Source organism: Myxocyprinus asiaticus, chromosome 43 (assembly GCF_019703515.2).
Source record: "Myxocyprinus asiaticus isolate MX2 ecotype Aquarium Trade chromosome 43, UBuf_Myxa_2, whole genome shotgun sequence".
Classification (NCBI taxonomy): domain Eukaryota; kingdom Metazoa; phylum Chordata; class Actinopteri; order Cypriniformes; family Catostomidae; genus Myxocyprinus; species Myxocyprinus asiaticus.
The window spans coordinates 19,445,923-19,464,346 of NC_059386.1; the positions used below are offsets into that span (position 1 = coordinate 19,445,923).

Here is an 18,424-nt window from a genome sequence, read left to right on the forward strand (position 1 = left end):
ACATGAATTTAATTTAAATTAATTTAAATTCTATGAATCTATCTATTTTATGTATTTTTATCCTGTTTTCTCTGAAGAAACTGTGACACTTTTGCCATTTGTATCATGCAATAAATGTATGTTTTTGATATCTTAAAACAATACTAACGATCACAACTTCTATCTACCAAAGACAGGATGTAAATCCAAAAGGGAAAAAAAAAAATGCTATCAAAATAAGACTAGCTTTGCTGAAGTTATAATGTCTAGCTCACTCAAAGCTGATTGGAGAGATGGACATTGTTCTTGTGTAAAGTCATGCCATGAATGCCATTTAATTGGTGTCCGGCTGGCACACACACAATCAGAGTGGCACTCTGAAGACTCGTGAAGAGCTGTCATGACTTTGGCTGTGTTTTGTGAACGTACTTTTGGTTTCTTTGTGTACATTACGCGGATTAAGGTTGCTTAAATGCGATGCTTTATTAATTCGAGACGTTTCAACAGTAACAGTATAAACGCGGCGCTGAAGATCTACAAGTCTCAATGGAGCGTCTTTAGCGACTCTTAAAGCTTTTCTATTTGAAAGTTTTCTTTATTTACGTTTCTATTAGCAGGTAAAGTTTTTAATTCTGTTTTATATTCTTAATATGCAACACATTCTACTATAATACTGTAAAGTTACAGTATTGTACAGTTTATGTTTGTAGCCTAGTTCCACAAAGATGACACAAAGACATGTACTGTAGCCTAACATCGGACCATGTCTTGTGTAATGTGCAGTTTGTGTTCATCAAACTGTCAGAAATAAATATGAGATGATTCATTAAACATGTTAGAAATAATTGCTTATAAAAGACCTTATTGCTTGTATAGGTATTTCCATATGCACCTTAACATGACCTCATATTTTAAGGAACACTGATTATTGCAGAGACACAATGCAGCCCCTATAGAAGTATGATGTCAGTCTCTGGCTGGGAGAGGGTTTATCTGCAATTGTTTAATCCCTGGTGTAAATCTGAGCACATGATGAAACCTTTTCAAGCCCCTGAAAGGTTGATGACCTCATACTTCTGAGATTAGGCAAAAATAAGGTTTGCATACATTGCCGTTTAATCTGCATCTGCTCCTCTTCCAGGAATAAATGATCACCTCATCTAGACGAGTCTCTGCAGATAAATCTGAAGTACAAATCGCTTTCAGCCTCGACGAATCCTCAGGTAATTTATCAAGACAGGAATCAGTATTGTAGATGTTTACATGGTTGTGACAAAGAGACTGTGATTGAGAGACTAAAATAGAGTTGTGTGCCCCCACTGTGTGCACGGTCCATTCTAAAATGGCAACAAGTAAAACCCACCCCAAGCCTCTCATGTGGGATCCATTTAACTTTTGCCATCCTTTTCAGAGAAACAGGTGTCCCCTCTATTTTAGTTGATGTCTGGCATCTTAAAAACGAAATGTCTACCTAGCCACAATGTCAACAGCGCTGTCAAAGTGTTTTACAGCTATTCAGGCAAATGCTTTGATGGCAGCTGCTGCCTGGACATTGCAGCATCAGGTTTCCTTTTTAATACCTCGTTGCTGCATGATTCACTAATTTGCTTTTAGAACACAGGCCTAAATTTAAAAGCATTTATTACTTCACCCTTCGCTGCTGCTTTGACGTACCTCTTTCTCAAAAGTACAATACAGACTCTGCTGAAAACAAACTGCTTAAACCAGCCCAGGCTTGTTTGCTGGTCTTAGCTGGTCTTCCAGACAGACCAGTTTTAAAAAGAGCCAAAAACACCTCTAAATCCAACCAACTGACCAGTTAAGACCAGCTAACCAGCTAAGTTTCTTTATCGGCATGTATGGTTCCATGAAGAACCTTTAAAGAAAATTCTGGGTTTTAAAAAAGGTAAGCTTAATCGACAGCATTTGTGGCAAAATGTTGATTACCACAAAAAATAATTTAGACTCATCCCTCCTTTTCATAAAAAAGCAAAAAAAATCGAGGTAACAGTGAGGCACTTACAATGGAAGTGAATGAGGCCAATTTTTGGAGGGTTCAGAGGCAGAAATGTGAAGCCTATAATTGAATAAAAACACTTACATTAATTGTTCTGTTAAAACTCATGTATTATTTGAGCAGCAAAATTTTTCGTTTTAGGGTTTTAGAGTTTGTGGCGTTAGATCGTCATGGCAACAAAGTTGTAAAATTGGATATAACTTTACACAGAAAAGGTTAGTAAGTAATTTTATCACACTAAAATCATGTTAACATGCATATTGTTTACGTCTTGTGGCTATACTTTTAAAACTGAGAGTATTTTTTACATTTACAGACTGGTCCCCATTCTCTTCCACTGTAAAGCCAGATTTTTGCTTTTTTTTTAATAAAAGAAGGGATAGGGGGCCTGGGTAGCTCAGCGAGTATTGACGCTGACTACCACTCCTGGAGTCGCGAGTTCAAATCCAGGGTGTGCTGAGTGACTCCAGCCAGGTCTCCTGAGCAAACAAATTGGCCTAGTTGCTAGGGAGGGTAGAGTCACATGACGTAACCTCATCGTGGTCGCGATTAGTGGTTCTCACTCTCAGTGGGGCACATGGTAAGTTGTGCGTGGATCGCAGAGAGTAGCATGAGCCTCCACATTCAGAGTCTCCGCGGTGTCATGCACAATGAGCCATGTCATAAGATGCGCGGTTTGACAGTCTCAGAAGCGGAGGCAACTGAGACTTGGCCTCCGCCACCCGGATTGAGGTGAGTAACCGCGCCACCATGAGGACCTACTAAGTAGTGGGAATTGGGCATTCCAAATTGGGAGTAAAAGGGATCAAAATTAAAAATGTAAAAAATTTAAAAAAAAATAAAAGGAGGGATGAATTGAAATTAAGTTTTGTCATAATCAATACTATGCCACAAATACTGTCGACTAAGCTTAACTTGTATTGAACACTGAATATTCCTTTAACATCCATGAAACCTTCTCATTGCACAAAAGTTTCTTTGTAGTGGAAAACATTTCTTCAAATATAGTTCTTTTAAGAGCTTTTCACTGAAAGGTCTTTGGGGAACCAAAAATGGTTCTTCTATGGCATAATATTTTGGATAGTTTATTTAGGATGGTTTTAGCTTTTTGTTTCAGCAGAGAATATAGAACCTAACTCATATGTGCACTATTTTCTTCTTAGGTACCGTAGGTTATACCCTCTTTCTCATAGTTTACTACTGGTTAATTTTGTCTAACAAACAGTGTAGCCCCATCTTGTGTACTGAACAGTCACTGGTGTGCGATCAGTCAGCCACAAAGACATGAAACTGTCATGTTCACCTCCACCCGCCCACATTCTCTGGGAATTATGCAAGCTTCTTAATGTGAGTAATGGGTATATCAGGTTTACGATAAGGCCTATGTGCAAACTTCATGTATATATAACTTTTAATTGGCCTCCTGGCTGATGCAGGACAGTAAACAACCCTGTTTTTAGCTGGTTGCATCAGAGGATTCCCAGCATGAGTGAGTGAGTCCCACTTGGACATAGCTAGCATGGCAGGAATCAATGCAGACAAGTTGTTTGTCTGAGCGCTCATTAACGACAAGTCAGTGTGGAGAATCTGGGAGATACTTACTTTCAGTCTGTCCATTTAGGATTAAGAATCCATGGTCAAACAGGTACCAGATGAATTTGGCTTTTTGCACTGAACTAGTGTTTTGGTCTCTTGGGTGATGTTTACCATGGGGAAGTTGGACCTAAATCAGCATAAACTCCTAAAATATCAACAGACTGCAGATACGGTGATGTCATTGTGGTGCCATGTGAGCTGTGGTATGATTTAGCTGATTAGAAGGAGGTGGATGCCACTTCTGAGGCCTTGCAGTGAAGATCTCAAACATTAGTTGCATCTCAGCATGCTCATACCAGACATGCTGATCTGGCTTTCTTTTCCTCTCAGAGTTGAAAGATGCAGAGGATCCCCTTCCAGCTTTCCTTGACCTTGAGCAACGTCTACAGGTAAAGTTTATAATGTCAACATAGCCTCTTGTACACTTGCACCGAGCCCTTTAGAGGACAGGGAGGGAATTTATTTTCTTAAATAGTTTTGAGTTCCCTCGCAACCATAGCTAAAATATGGTATTTGAAGTAATATCGTAGTAACCACCAAAGTTTCCATGGATTAACTATAATAACTATGGTTCAACAATTATATTTGTAGTAAAACCATAACCACAAAATTTACCATGGTTTTATTACAGTAACCATATTTTAACCAACTACTCATAGTGAAACCATAGTAATAATACAGAAAAATGAAAACTATGGTGATAAAAATCATAATTTAGTTGTTACTATGGTTTTAGTACAAATACTATAGTTCTTTGATTACTATAGTAAAACCAGGGCCGGCCCGTCTTACAGGTGAAACAGGCGACTGCCTAGGGCCCCAACATGCCTGGGGGGGCCCCGGGAACATGTGCAATGTAAATCTACAAGTCATAAGATTAAGAAACATTGATGACTTCTATTTTGAAACTCTCCGCAGTCCAATGGTTTCTATCGCGCACACTTTAACAATACTTACAACACGCTGGACAAAATGATTTAACATACAAATCACAATGACGGTAAAAACTAAAAACAACCTATTAGGTATAAAATGAGCTCTGAATAATCACAAAAAGACAAAAAAACTGAAAGTTACAAAAAATAAAATAACAGCAGTGTACATAATATCGTCAAACAGTAAAGCTATGAGTTGTACACGGTAATTTGCATAATGTATTCATACCGCAAAGCATTGTGGGGTATTTGAGTGTTTATTAGACACAGATCGCACCTTGCTGAATAATGCTCACATGCCTGACAGCAACACAAGAAATAAGGTATGAAAAATATTGTTTTGTGGCTATTTTAGACTTTGAGGCTTATTTTGTGTAAAGGATAGAATTGTCAGATCATTAGGGCTTTTCACGTTTTCTCAGTCTGCTGGGGAAGGAATAAAACACTTCCGATATAAAGGCACAAAATGTCTTGTGTTTCGTTGTCTGTCTTTGTGTGACCGCACGGTTTCGGTTGTATTCCCTGCCATGCGCTCTTCGGTCTGTCTTGTTTCATGATTTCTGGATCCTGACTTCCTGTCTGGTTCAGTTTCGGTCTCAGTCTGTGTCGGGATCCGGACACTTATGCTCCATGTCTGTCTGTTATTGACGTGGGTGCATTGCGCTTATGTTATGGCAGCATGCACTCGTGTCAATAGTTTGTCTGGCTCTCGCGAACGCGGGTGCGCCTCGCATCATGCTCACGTTGCGCGCCCGGGTCGCGAGCTGTCTTCATGTTGTGCTGAGGTTCGGTCACTTCGGTCTAAGGTGTCGGGTGTGTGTGTGGCCGAACTCTCGCACAGGTGTCCTGTCTTATTTTTGTCGCTTGTTGCGTGCATCGCTTGACATTTGCCTCACGATGTATACTTAGGTTTTGCTTAGTGTGAGAATGCATGGCATCACTTTGTTTGGTGTTGCTACGCATTCTCTTGTCTTGTTTGTCGGTTGGCATGGGCGTATATTGCGATGTGCACTCATGCTATTCGGCTGTTTAGCTGTCTTGTTAGAGCACGTGTCTTTGTTTTGTTTCTGTATAGCCACATGTCTCTCCATCTTACGTCATACCCCACCTCCTTGTTTGCTATTATTAGTTAATTTGCTTCACCTGTCCCCTGTTAACTCATTTGATTTAATGAGTTAACAAACCAGCGCCCACACCTGCCATGGCCAATGAGCTAGCACCCACGCCTGCCATGGTCAACGAGCCAGCGCTTGAAGCTTCGTCTGTCCCAGAGCCAGCTCTTGAAGCCTCGTCCGTCCTAGAGCCGGCATCTGAATCCTCATCCGTCGCAGAGCCAGCGTTCTCGGTCATGACGGCCACTCCCAGAGCAGCGCTCCCAGATGCACGGAAGAGGAGAAGAAGGGCTCCCTTTCCCCTGTTACTGCCAGTGCTCCCGGCCATGGAGGCTACTCCCCAGTCGCTGCCAGTGCTTCCAGCCACAGAGGCCATTCCCCAGTCACTGCCAGGCCATTCCATAGTCGCTGCCAGCGCTCCCAGCCATGGAGGCCATTCCCCAGTTGCTGCCAGTGCTCCTGGCCACGGAGGCCGTTCCCCAGTCGCTGCCAGCGCTCCCGGCCACGGAGGCCATTTCCCAGTCGCTGCCAGTGCTCCCGGCCATGAAGGACATTCCCCAGCCGCTGCCAGCACTCCCGGACACGGAGGCCATTCCCTAGTCGCTGCCAGCACTCCCGGCTATTGAGGCCCTTACCCTGTCACTGCCTGTGCTCACAGCCATGAAGACTGTTCCCCTGTCACTGCCAGTGCCGACGATCAAGGAGGTCGTTCCCATGTCACTGCCAGTTCTCATGGCCATGGAAGCTGTTCCCCTGCCGTGGCTAGTACCCGAGCCATCCATGACTCCACCCCCCTGAGCCATTCCCTCCTGATCCCTGTCCAGCGGCCGCTGCCCAGTACTCTGTCTCCTGTGCCCTGAAGCTGCCTCCCAGCCCACCAGACCCCACCTCTACCCTGAGGCCACCTCCCAGACTGCCAGACCCCGCCTCTGCCCTGAGGCCTCCTCCCAGGCCGCTAGACCCTGCCTCTGCCCTGAGGCCTCCTCCCAGGCCGCCAGACTCTGCCTTTGCCCCGAGGCCTCCACCCAGGCCGCCAGACTCTGCCTTTGCCCCGAGGCCTCCTCCCAGGCTGCCAGACCCTGCCTCTGCCCTGAGGCCTCCCCCCAGACTGCCGGACCCCACCCTTTTCCTTAAGTTCCCTCCCTGGTTTCCCTCCCTTTCTGTTGTGTTTTCTGCTTTATGTTAGTGCTCGTTTGTCTGTCTTGTGTATTGTTTGATGTTCAAATTTTGGGATGGGGGGGGGGTACTGTCAAGGTTCTATCACTCTATCAGTCTGGATTTTTGTCTGACAGGACCGTGGCATCATGTTTTAAATTTATGACAATTTTCACCCCGGGGGTCCATTTTTTATGATTTCGCCTAGGGCCCCACAAACCCACGGGCTGCCACTGAGTAAAACCATAATTAACCCTTGTTAAAATGAACCATGGTTTTACTACAGAAACTGTAGTTTAACAGTATTACTATAGTAAAACCGTGGTTCCCTTTTGAGACGATCAGTTTACTGCTATGTCAGTAGCTGACGCTATGGGAACTCCTATCAGGAGTGACAATCTCTGAAACCTTTTAAAATCATGCCAATCTATTGTCAGATGGCACTTGACGCTCCATGCCTGATGCACGCGTCATCGCCATTTCATCAGAATATTTCTCTTCAGGGTTGTGAATACATCTCCCGTGCTCTGGATGCCCAAATCTTTACCTGCAGGTCATGTTGAAGCCTTTTTACTATCCTAGTAGGTGTTGCCTTGTGCATGTGATTCACTAGCTCAGAGCTGTGGTAGATGGTTTCCATAGCATTAGATACTGACGCAGTGTCAAAGTGTCCAACTTGAAAGGGAATATCTCCTTGAATGTAACCTTGGTTCCCTGAAAGACGGGAACGAGACGCTGTGTACGCTAGCCAAACTACTAATTTCTCAATATTAAGGGACCGAGAGATGTGCTCTCTTCCCTTCATTCAAAAATCCTGATGAAATCAAGCTGTGCTCCTGTTTATATGCTTCCGATGAAGCGTGCATCAGGGGCGGTGCATCAAGCTCCATCTGCCAATAGATTGGCATGATTTTAAAGGACTTCAGAGATCGTCACTCCTGAGAGGAGTTCCCATAGCGCCAGCTACTGACGAACTGCCTCGTTCCCTCCTTTCAGTGAACCAAGGTTACAGTCTGCCAGAAAACGACATCAACATGGTTACTACACTCATGGTTACTAATACAATATTACTATAGTACAACCATGGTTAATTTATTGGTAAATTATAATAATTGCAAGGGAACGCAAAATGTATTGCGAGGGCATGCAAAACATATTGAGAGGGAATGCAAAACTATTTCAGAAAATAAATTCCTTCCCTGTCCCCTTAGGTGCTCCATACACCTGCAATTACCAAACCTGCTGAAAAAGAAAAACCTTTTGAAAACCAGTTTCCAATGGTCACTGGTTTTACATGGTTTCTAGCAGGTCATAGATGGTCATTGTGGTTGATCATCTTGTCACCTAATAAGGAAAGTCATAGGGGTTTGGAACAACATGAAGGTGAGTAAATGCTGATAGAATATACATTTTTGGCTGATCTTTGACTTTACGGGTTTGGCGTCATATTGTGAAAGGTGTGTTGAAAAAAAAACTGCAGAAAGGCAAAATCCACTGTGCTAATGTTCAAGTTGAATGCCAGAAATACCAAGAGTGAGTGGAGGGTTCGAGCAGCAGGGTGCAGTGACTTGTTCCTGCATGTAAGATCTAATCTGAGAGGAATAGTCTCAGCGGGGACAACAACAACAAGATTATGAACCGCTATGTAGTCACAGAAATGGTAAACTGCTGCTTTAAAGGGTTTATTGTTGTCTCTGCCTTGACAGAGGACATTTGGCCCTCCTTTGACTATTTTTCACATATTATTATACAAGTTATTATTGAGTTTATTTAATAGGACATGACGAAGATCACAGTTTATTAATGAGGGAATGTTTTAGTGTTGCTGCAAGAAGTCCACAAGAGGGCAGTAGCTATCTAGTGGTTTAATTGAAGTGACAATGAAATTGTTTGGCAGAATGTTAGGGTCTGACAGCTTCAGTCCAAACATCACCTTTTTAGTTCCACCGAAGAAAGAAAGTCATAAAGGTTTGGAATGATATGAAAGTGAGTAAATGATGACAGAATTTTAATTTTTGTGTGAACTGTCCCTTGAAGCCTATTTATAATGCACCAGTGTTTAAATGATTAATTACACATGCCATATGGTGTTTAAACTCAATAATAAAAACTCCAGATTAGTGCTGCTTTTTTTAACATATTAACAAAAGGGCTGGCATTTAAAGGAACCTTCCCACAAAAATGTTCCTTTATGCAATTGGACATCGTCTTATCTGAAAGAACATTGGGTTGACACACATGCGCATGGGTTATGAGGTGAGAACTGGGAGAAGTTGAAGCGGTTTGTTTTGAGGAGGATATTTTAAAGGATGTTGAGTCATCGCGAAAGCAGAAGTTTCTGACACAAAAGGAATAAAAAGTCAAGAACTGTTTCCACATATTGCGTTTCATCTGTTCATTAAAAACCCTCTGTCAGGTTAAACAATGTTTTTTTTGTGTATATTCCAGAATGTATCATACAATCTAAATATAAAATCGCAGAGAAATAGTTCCTAAATTCATTTTCAATCACTCTTATAGCCTTTAGACTGACAATGACCATTGCGGTTTATGCCATATTTATTAGGTATTAGTGTCAATTAATATAGCCTAGTAATGTTATCTAATCATGTGATCTTCTGTTTCCCTCCCTCTAACAGCCAGTGCTGCCATGTCGGTCTCTAAAGGAGTCTGTAGATGTGTACAAAGACCACTGCAAGATGGCCAATGAGTTCAACCAAGTCAAACATGAAATCGCCAGGCTAGAAGACAGAAAGTAAGCCCTAGTAATAAACACCACTCAAAACAATCTCAGTCCATGTATTTTTGTGTAAGAATGAATAGACAATTGATCAAAGCTCTGTTTGTCTGTTACTTTATGACAGTGGGTTTTTCTTAAATGCCATGCTGCTCTACTGTCTATGTAATCATGACAAGACCTTACATACTCTACTGTGGTATGCAAGGCTTTCTGTTTTTTTGTTTTTTTGTTTTTTTACATTCACATCGCAAAACCACACTTTGAAAATGAAAGTGCATATTTAAAGGTTATCCTTTTATATTTATTGGGATATTTATTGTTTGCGTTAGTTATGCTTTTCAATTAGCCACTTTAATTTGATTTAAACATTAGATATAAAGAAAAAAATATTGTGTTGTATGTTTTAGACAGTTTGAGGTTTATCAGACCAAATCTGAACGGAAGAGAGATCCTGTACATAGAAGATGTTAATGTACAGTTAATGTAATGTAGGTATACTCACTGATACTTTAATTACCTGTTATACCTTGTAAAAAGCACATTACGTTTCTTTATAGAAGGAAACACAAGGACTTTCTTGACATCTAAATATCACTGTAAATTTCCAGTGTTTGTTCTCTTTTTATTGTCTTTTTTCCCAAGAGAGTAAAACACATGAAATGTCTCAGATATATTGAGAAGCGTATATTTAGAAATATACTGTAAATCAAATGTGGACTTTCTTTGACCCAGCACCAGCCTGTACATTTGCTGGAGATTATTACTGACTCATGCTGAACAGATTCTTGTTGTACCCTAGTGACACAAAGGATAAATATAAAAATGGGCAGCATGTTTCACTGATTTTATCCTTGTTCAGTGTAACAGGGTAAAAGGGAAAGGAGGCGGCGAGAACCGGACAAGCATCAAAGTAATATTTAATTAAACAAAAACACACAAACATAAACACATACAGGGCAGCTGCCTGTAGCTCTCTCTATCTGCCGGACTGCCGCCTCCGGCGAGAGTAGCCATAGTTCTTCATCTCCATTTATAGACAACTTAAATTTTAATGGCAATTATATATAAATGCAGGCAATTCCAAATGGTTCACATACTTTTTCTTACCACTGTAAAAGTCTTTGAAATTGCACTTAAAGGTGCAGCATGTAAGATTCAGAAACCCTTGTTATTAATGACACCTGTGGCCGTTAAGTGAACTGCAGCCAGCTACCTGTTGCTCGTGCTCGTGCACACACTCCATAGGGACGCGAGGGAGCGAGCATCGACCAAAACAATGACGTAACGTACAAAAAGACAACGTGATTCACCGGCATCATGCTGACAGATGAGGTAGCATAATTAAAATTACACAGTTATGATTGTATATTATATTTGATTCTCCAGTGCTGGAACAGGGCTAATACAAAGTGTGGATATAGGTCTGACTATGTGAGACTGTAGTTTGAAGTAATCACTTTTCTTTGCATGATACATAGGCTATCGTATAAATGCAGTCAATGTCGGCGTTAGCTAGCTAGCCAGCTTTATCAATAGCTGTTAGCTAAATTTGGTGGATGATGACAGTAGATGTTTATAAAATAGACTGTACTTATATTGACACAATTCAGTATTGATGTGAATCCATCACAACTTTTTTGATATATCGATGCGCTATTGTTTTATAATAATAGAATGTATATATTTTCTGTATAACCAAGTTACGTTACACTAATGAAGGGGTCTTTTTGCATTATCTTGAACATTGTCTAGCATTCACAAAGGTCGCAGAGGCAGCCCTTGCCCCGCTAAGGGAGGTGGGCATTCACATTCTCAACTATCTCGACGACTGGCTAATCTTAGCTCACTCTCGGGACATGTCGGGACTTGGTGCTCTCACACCTCAGCCGACTAGGGCTTCAGGTCAACTGGGAAAAGAGCAAGCTCCTTCCGGTTCAGAGCATCTCTTTTTTTCGGTTTGGAGTTGGACTCAGTCTCTTTGACAGTGCGCCTCACGAACGAGCGTGCCCAGTCGGTGTTGGTCTGTTTGAAGGCATTCAAACGGAAAACAGCGGTTCCACTGAAACTTTTTCAGAGGCTCCTGGGGCATATGGCATCCTCAGCGGTGGCCACCCTGCTCAGGTTGATGCATATGAGATCACTTCAGCACTGGCTTCAGACTCGAGTCCCGAGATGGGCATGGCGCCGCGGGACACATCGTGTGGTCATCACGCCGGTCTGTCACCGTCTTTTCAGCCCTTGGACCGACCTCTCGTTTCTACGGGCAGGTGTTCCCCTACAACTGGTCTCCAGGCGCGTCGTGGTCACGGCGAACTCCTCCAAAATGGGCTGGGGTGCTGTTTGCAATGGGCACGCAGCCGCCGGCTTGTGGATGGGCCCACGACTGCATTGGCACATCAACTACCTCGAGTTGTTGGCAATTCTGCTCGCCCTGCGGAGGTTTTGGCCGTTGATCCAGGGCAAGCACGTGTTAGTTCAGACAGACAACATGGCAACGGTAGCATATGTCAACCATCAACGCGGTCTGCGCTCTCATTGTATGTCACAACCCGCCTGCCATTTCCTCCTCTGGAGTCAGCAGCACTTCAAGTCGCTGCGAGCCACTCGCATCCCGGGCAACCTCAACACTACAGCGGACACACTGTCACGACAGGTTACCCTCAGGGGAGAGTGGAGACTCCACTCTCAGGTGGTCCAGCTGATTTGGAGTCGATTCAGACAGGCACAGGTGCACCTGTTCGCCTCCCTAGAATCCTCCCACTGCCCACTCTGGTACGCCCTGACCGAGGCCCCCAGGCATAAACATGCTGGCACACAGTTGGCCCCCAGTGAGCCTACTTGCACAGACCCTGTGCAAGGTCAGGCAGGACGAGGAGCAGGTTGTCCTGGTAGCACCCTACTGGCCCACCCAGACGTGGTTCTTGGACTTCATGCTCCTCGTGACAGCCCCCCCCCCCGGCAAATTCCCCTGAGGAAGGACCTTCTTTCTCAGGGACAGGGCACCATCTGGCACCCGTGACCAGACCTCTGGAATCTCCATGTCTGTCCCCTGGACAGGACCTGCGGTGGTAGACACGATCACTCAGGCTGGGGCCCCCTCTATGAGGTGCCTGTATGCCTTTAAGTGGCATCTGTTCGCTAAGTGGTGTTCTTCCCAATGGGAAGACCCCCAGAGATGCGCAGTCGGATCAGTGCTTTCCTTCCTGCAGGAGAGGTTGGAATGGAGGCTGTCCCATTCCACCTTGGTGTACGTTGCCGCCATAGCAGCACACCACGATGCAGTCGACGGTAAGTCCTTAGGGAAGCACGTCCTGATCATCAGGTTCCTAAGAGGCACCAGGAGGCTGAATCCCCCCAGACTGTGCCTCGTTCCCTCATCGGACCTCTCTGTAGTTCTTCAGGGTCTACAGAGAGCCCCCTTTGAGCCTTTGCAGTCAGCTGAGCTTAAGGCACTCTCCTGGAAGACTGCCCTCCTGACTGCGCTCACTTCCATCAAGAGGGTAGGAGAACTGCAAGTGTTCTCTGTCAGCGAAACGTGTCTGGAGTTCGGTCCGGGCTAATCTCACATGTTCCCGAGACCCCAATCGGGCTATGTGCCCAAGGTTCCCACGACCCCTTTTAGGGACCAGGTGGTGAACCTGCAAGTGCTGCCCCACGAGGAGGCAGACCCAGCCCTGTCGTTGCTGTGTCCGGTGCACGCTTTACGCATCTATTTGGATCGCACGCAGAGCTTTAAGATCTCTGAGCAGCTCTTTGTCTGCTTTGATGCACAGCGGAAAGGAAGCGCTGTCTACAAGCAGAGGATCGCCCACTGGCTCATTGACGCCATAACTATGGCATATCACGCCCAGGACATGCCGCCCCCGGTAGGGCTACGAGCCCAGTCTACCAGGGGTGTAGTGGCCTGCTGGGCCCTGGCCAGGGGTGCCTCTCTAACAGACATTTGCTGAGAGGCAGGCTGGGCAACACCCAACACCTTTGCAAGGTTCTACAACCTCCGGGTGGAACCGGTTTCATCCCAGGTAGTGGCACGCAATACAAGCGGATAAGCCCGGGATAGCCGGCCTGGTGTATCGCTTGCACATAGCGCCTTCCACCTCCTTTCCCAGTAGTGTTCACAAATTTTGTTCCCTGGTTGACTTCCTCCGAGCCCTGTGGAAGTCAAGTTTTCGGAGAGACTCGCTGCTGGCCCAGTACACATGCTAAGAGCCCTGTTCTGGGGTAGGTGCTCCGCATGTGGCAGTTCCCTGTAAGGCTAACCCCATGCGATATATATCTTCTGCTAATTCGTTTCCCTGTTGGCAAACTGCGTCTTCCTTGGGCAGAGCCCCTCTGCCCCAGTCTCCATGTTCGTAGTAACTCCTCCCCCATTGTGTAGGATCTACCTTGAAGACTCTCCACATGGTCGGAAAGACCATGTGACTTATTCTTCCACTTAAATATCCCCCCCCTTTATGCGAGGTGTGGTCTCCGTGGTGTCTTCCCCTTGGGAGGGACACCCCCCGACTAGACCTGGCGGCCCAGTCGGATAATCCCCCTTCTTTTTTAGGGAGTAGAAAAAGAGGAGGGGAAAAGAGGCCACGACTGGGTTAAGCCTGTCTCTATTTCTTGAGTAGTCCAATTGTCCCCAAAGGGCTGTTCAACACTCATAACTATGTTGGGGGAGGTTACATGTCGACCTGGTGTGCTGGCTATGAGGCACACAGTACCGCCAGTTCACGGAACATCGTTCAGCCAATTGTGGCATTTCGTATAGGGAACCCAAGTGTCACTACATCGACACAACGTCGAGTGAGTGACAGAAAGGGAACGTCATGGTTATTTGTGTAACCTCTGTTCCCTGATGGAGGGAACGAGACGTTGTGTCCCTCCTGCCACAATGCTGAACTACCTGCTGAAATAGCCGGACCTTATATCGGCTCCTCAGCATAAAACCTGAATGAGTGGTTGCATACCAGCTCCTTTTATACCCGTATGTCCGGGGGAGTGGCATGCAAATACCGCTCGCCAATTTTCATTGGCCTTTTATCAAAGACCAGAGGTGTCTCGGGCTCCCAAGAGTGACCCCTAGTGTCACTACATCGACACAACGTCTCGTTCCCTCCATCAGGGAACAGAGGTTACACAAGTAACCATGACGTTTTACTTCTATGTGAGCTTGCTTGTGTAAATAATCCACTGTTATATCTTAGATGCCCAGAACAAAATATGCGGTCCAGCAGGAAAAGCATGCTCAACAAATCATTGAAAATATATTTTATCGACTATTGATGATAAAATGTTATACACCATTGCAAAGGGGAGGATCGATTGAGCTTCTAGTCCACTCAGAGGCTGAGATATTCAATGAAACAATGGGGGTGGTGCATGAACTGAAAATTAGACTGAGGGTGTGGTCCATTCAGAGGTGATCATCCCTATGCACTATTCCCTTCGAAGACTGTACCATCCACTGTGAGAGCTTTTATGAAATGAAATGTGTTTAAGTCATTTTTATTGGAAATTCTGTTCGAAGTGATCTCACAGCATGGCTATTATGATTGTTCTCCCTTCTGAGTGCCCTTCGGAGGCTGATTTATCCCCTTTGGAATGCAGGGTGAATGTCTATGGAGGAGCACATCTGTGAGGGCTAAAATGCGTTAGAGCACCACCTACATTCCAGATCAGCATTTTGTGATAGAAGGTGATGGGGGAAAATGATTTTTTTCTAGTACTTGCTGCCATCTAGTGGAATAAAATAAGATATTTTGGAGGGCGATAGAGTGAACAGAAACAGATTTTTTTCCTTTTTCTATTGATCATAAGTTTATAAACATAAACAATATTATTTATGAAAAACTTGGACTAAAGGCCATGCGTAGAGGAGATCACTCGCTTCGTGGCCCAGTGGCATTTTGGTTCATAGCACACATAGTTAGATTTGATCCTGAACTAGTGGAACAGCTCTGTATCATCTCCAGGTACCAAACTACATAGCATTGACAGTTTTACTTCCTTTAAAATAGTTTTGGGCATGGACTAGCTGCCTATAGTCACCCGAGTGACACCCAAGCCACATGTAATGTGTTATTTTGGCACATATCCTTTCAATCATTATTACAATAAATCTGATAATGTGCCATTCAAAAGATGATGCAATAACAGATAGTGAAGTGTGAAAATTGATTGCTCTGTCATGTTATTACCCTGTTTTGTGTGTTGTACACAGGAAAGAACTCATTGCAGAGATATTAGAAGATGAAAAGGCATCGATGGAGGTCGCACAGCTGGAGGAGGAATACAGGATACTTACGGAGGAAAACCGGAATCTGATCTCGGCCCACAGTGAATGCACCCAGCAGCTTGAAAATCTCCGGGTGATCAGTCAAAAGAGGCAGGGCTCCTCGTGACCTTTGACCTCTGTAGTCTGGGTCCCTACTCTCCTCCTACTTATAACATCTCAGTGATTTTTCAGTAGTTATATTATGTTGTACTGAATAGAAACACTGATCTTGAATCAGCATTCTTAGACTTAGCACTTAATCAATGTATATGTAATATTTGTTAAGCTAATATATGTCCTTGAGGGCCTTTTCTTTTTTTTTTTTTTAAAGCTCAGACTTCATGTTATTTTCAGTTGTTGACCTAAGAGATCACCAATATTTGTCTGACACAGTATTCTGAAAAGGCTACAGTACCCTATATACCACTTTTCCTTTGGAAGGGCGTGTTTGAGGACAGATGCGTTTCTCTGCCTATTGAACAGTTGAAATAGTGTCAGTGCTACACTCAAATCGCTTTGCTGACAAAGAGTAAATTGACTCTTACTAAAAGATTTTACTTTTGTCTCTCTGTTGCATAAACAAGGAATTAATGAATTACATTTCTGTACAACTATTCAAGTTCAAGCAAGGTGACAATAGATGTATGACTACATGCCATTGTTTAGTCACTCAGTAATAGGGAACTTGAATTTCGAAATGTGGTCTGCTCATTTTAGGATTGTGAAACCCTTCAAAAATATAAATGGCTGTCATCCCCCATCCCACACACAGCTGAAATACCATCAAATTTGTAGTTCCTAATGTATGTCCTCCAACCAGTTTAATAGCAGGTAAGTTTGCATGCTTGAGAATGAGGGGTTTAGTTTGTTCAAGCTTAGTTTCCTTTTTCATTTACATTTAGGCATTTGGAAAACATTTTTATACAAAGTGATATTAACCAGTGCATTTGGGGTTTGCATTTAATCCGTCCATGCATTATGCCAAGGAATCGAACCCATGACCTTTGCTTTGCTAGCGTAGGCTTTACCATACTCTACCAATTAAGCAACAGGACAATAAAGAATTTAATTGAAATGATTAAAGATCATCTGGCATGCCTTATTCTGTTTCTGTACATGATTTTTCATTTTAAATTATGAACGTGTCAACATGTGAAATGGGCTGAGGGTGAAAAATAAGGAAGCCATGACATTTGTGATTGACAAGACCGAGGGCCAATGAAAAGAGGGCCATGTTAGAGAAGGCGGGACTAAAACAATTAGGCAGTAGTCACATGACATGATGCCAGAGCGAAACACAAGCGCCTCCTTGTTCACATAGTTACAAGTGAGCGCTTTAAGCAATCCAAGTTAGTATGTAGTAACAAATCCAACTTTTACTCTCACTCTCCAGTGATATGACAGGTGAGTATATTACAGAGACGATTGGGTTTTTCGTTTAATATTTAAAGCTATGTCGAGGACGACAAAAAGACAAAACTAGAGATCTTTAAACTTTACAGAGAACGTTTTTGTTTTTAAAGAAAAGTTTAATTTAAATGTAACATCGCAGCGACAGGCTTCTAAGGTCTTGTTATTTTCAGCCATATGGATGTGTGGATGGAATCGCCTATAAGCGGGAATACTCTAACACTACACAGTGTTTTCCGTCTCCGAACAAGCGTTTGGCTTTGACATTTTTATTGTTTTGTAACTTATACAGTGCGTCTGTTGTTTTAGCCAATACCATTTTAGCGATGCTGGTTAATGAGTTGTCGTTTAACAACAGCACACTACTCCAGTCCATCTGAATAGAGCAACTGGGGCCCGTTACTTCCTTGGAAAGTCGAGGAGTTTAGTGGATAAGAGACAGACGGGGAAAATGCTTGCTCATCCTTTATCAGCAAAACCCAATGAGTCAGCAGTGAGCGAGCACACTGTTGCAACAGACACTCACGCGCGCGCGCGCACACACACACACACGACTAGGTCAAATTCTCTGTACACGGTCGAGATACGGAGCTTCAGTGGGTAAAGACACGTGTTCTTACGGCTTTTCATAAATACGTTTTTTTTTTGCTCTGTTTTCACTTGTTTTCCTATGTAAACTCGAGCTGTGACGTCTTTTACCGTTACGTCGCGTCTCGCTGTTTTTTTTTTTTTCTTAATATGCCACCCCCACCCCAAAGTATCTGGGTTACAGTGAGGCACTTGCAATGGAAATGAGTGGGACCAATCCGTAAACATTAAAATACTGTTCCAAAAGTATAGTCACTAGACATAAACAATGTGTGTTAACATGATTTAAGTGTGATAAAATCACTTACAAGCCTTTTTTCTGTAAACTTTACCGCTCAAATAATACACAAGTTTTAATATAATTAATTTAAGTGCTTTTATGAACTTAAAAGTTTCACGTTTTTGCATTTAAACCCTCCAAAAATTGTCCCCCTTCACTTCCATTGTAAGTGCCTTACCTCAATTTTTGCTTCTTTTCCCCCCACTTATTTTTAATGTATTTTTTATAAAGAAAAGGAGGGACAAGTCGAATCCACGTTTTTGTGGTAATCAACATTATCCCACAAATGCTGTCAATTGAACCCGGATATTCCTTTAATGTAGAGTGAGAGTGTATGAAATAAACTACAA

The 18,424-nt window shown here is 43.4% G+C and overlaps 2 protein-coding genes across 9 annotated transcripts in view; both read left to right on the forward strand.

The window, feature by feature from the left end:
* Positions 1 to 383: 383 nt before the first annotated feature.
* On the forward strand, positions 384 to 16,892 carry LOC127433859 (MAP3K7 C-terminal-like protein). Of its 2 annotated transcripts, XM_051686145.1 has the most exons (5): positions 384 to 596; positions 1,121 to 1,202; positions 3,923 to 3,981; positions 9,434 to 9,549; positions 15,743 to 16,892. In XM_051686145.1, exons 2-5 carry the CDS (start codon positions 1,127 to 1,129, stop codon positions 15,921 to 15,923), a joined length of 432 nt encoding a protein of 143 aa, XP_051542105.1. In that variant the 5' UTR covers positions 384 to 596; positions 1,121 to 1,126; the 3' UTR covers positions 15,924 to 16,892. The 2 variants fall into 2 exon arrangements, with proteins under 2 accessions (XP_051542105.1, XP_051542104.1); XM_051686144.1 differs by lacking the exons at positions 384 to 596; positions 1,121 to 1,202 and adding an exon at positions 3,580 to 3,795.
* A 188-nt stretch (positions 16,893 to 17,080) lies between these two features.
* The window catches only part of LOC127433851 (transcription regulator protein BACH2-like), a 53,468-nt gene continuing 52,124 nt past the window's right edge, over positions 17,081 to 18,424 (forward strand). For all 7 annotated transcript variants that reach the window (XM_051686130.1, XM_051686128.1, XM_051686133.1 and 4 more), the window contains exon 1: positions 17,081 to 17,200. The gene's annotated coding sequence lies outside the window, so the exon portion shown is untranslated. The remainder of the gene's footprint in view (positions 17,201 to 18,424) is intronic.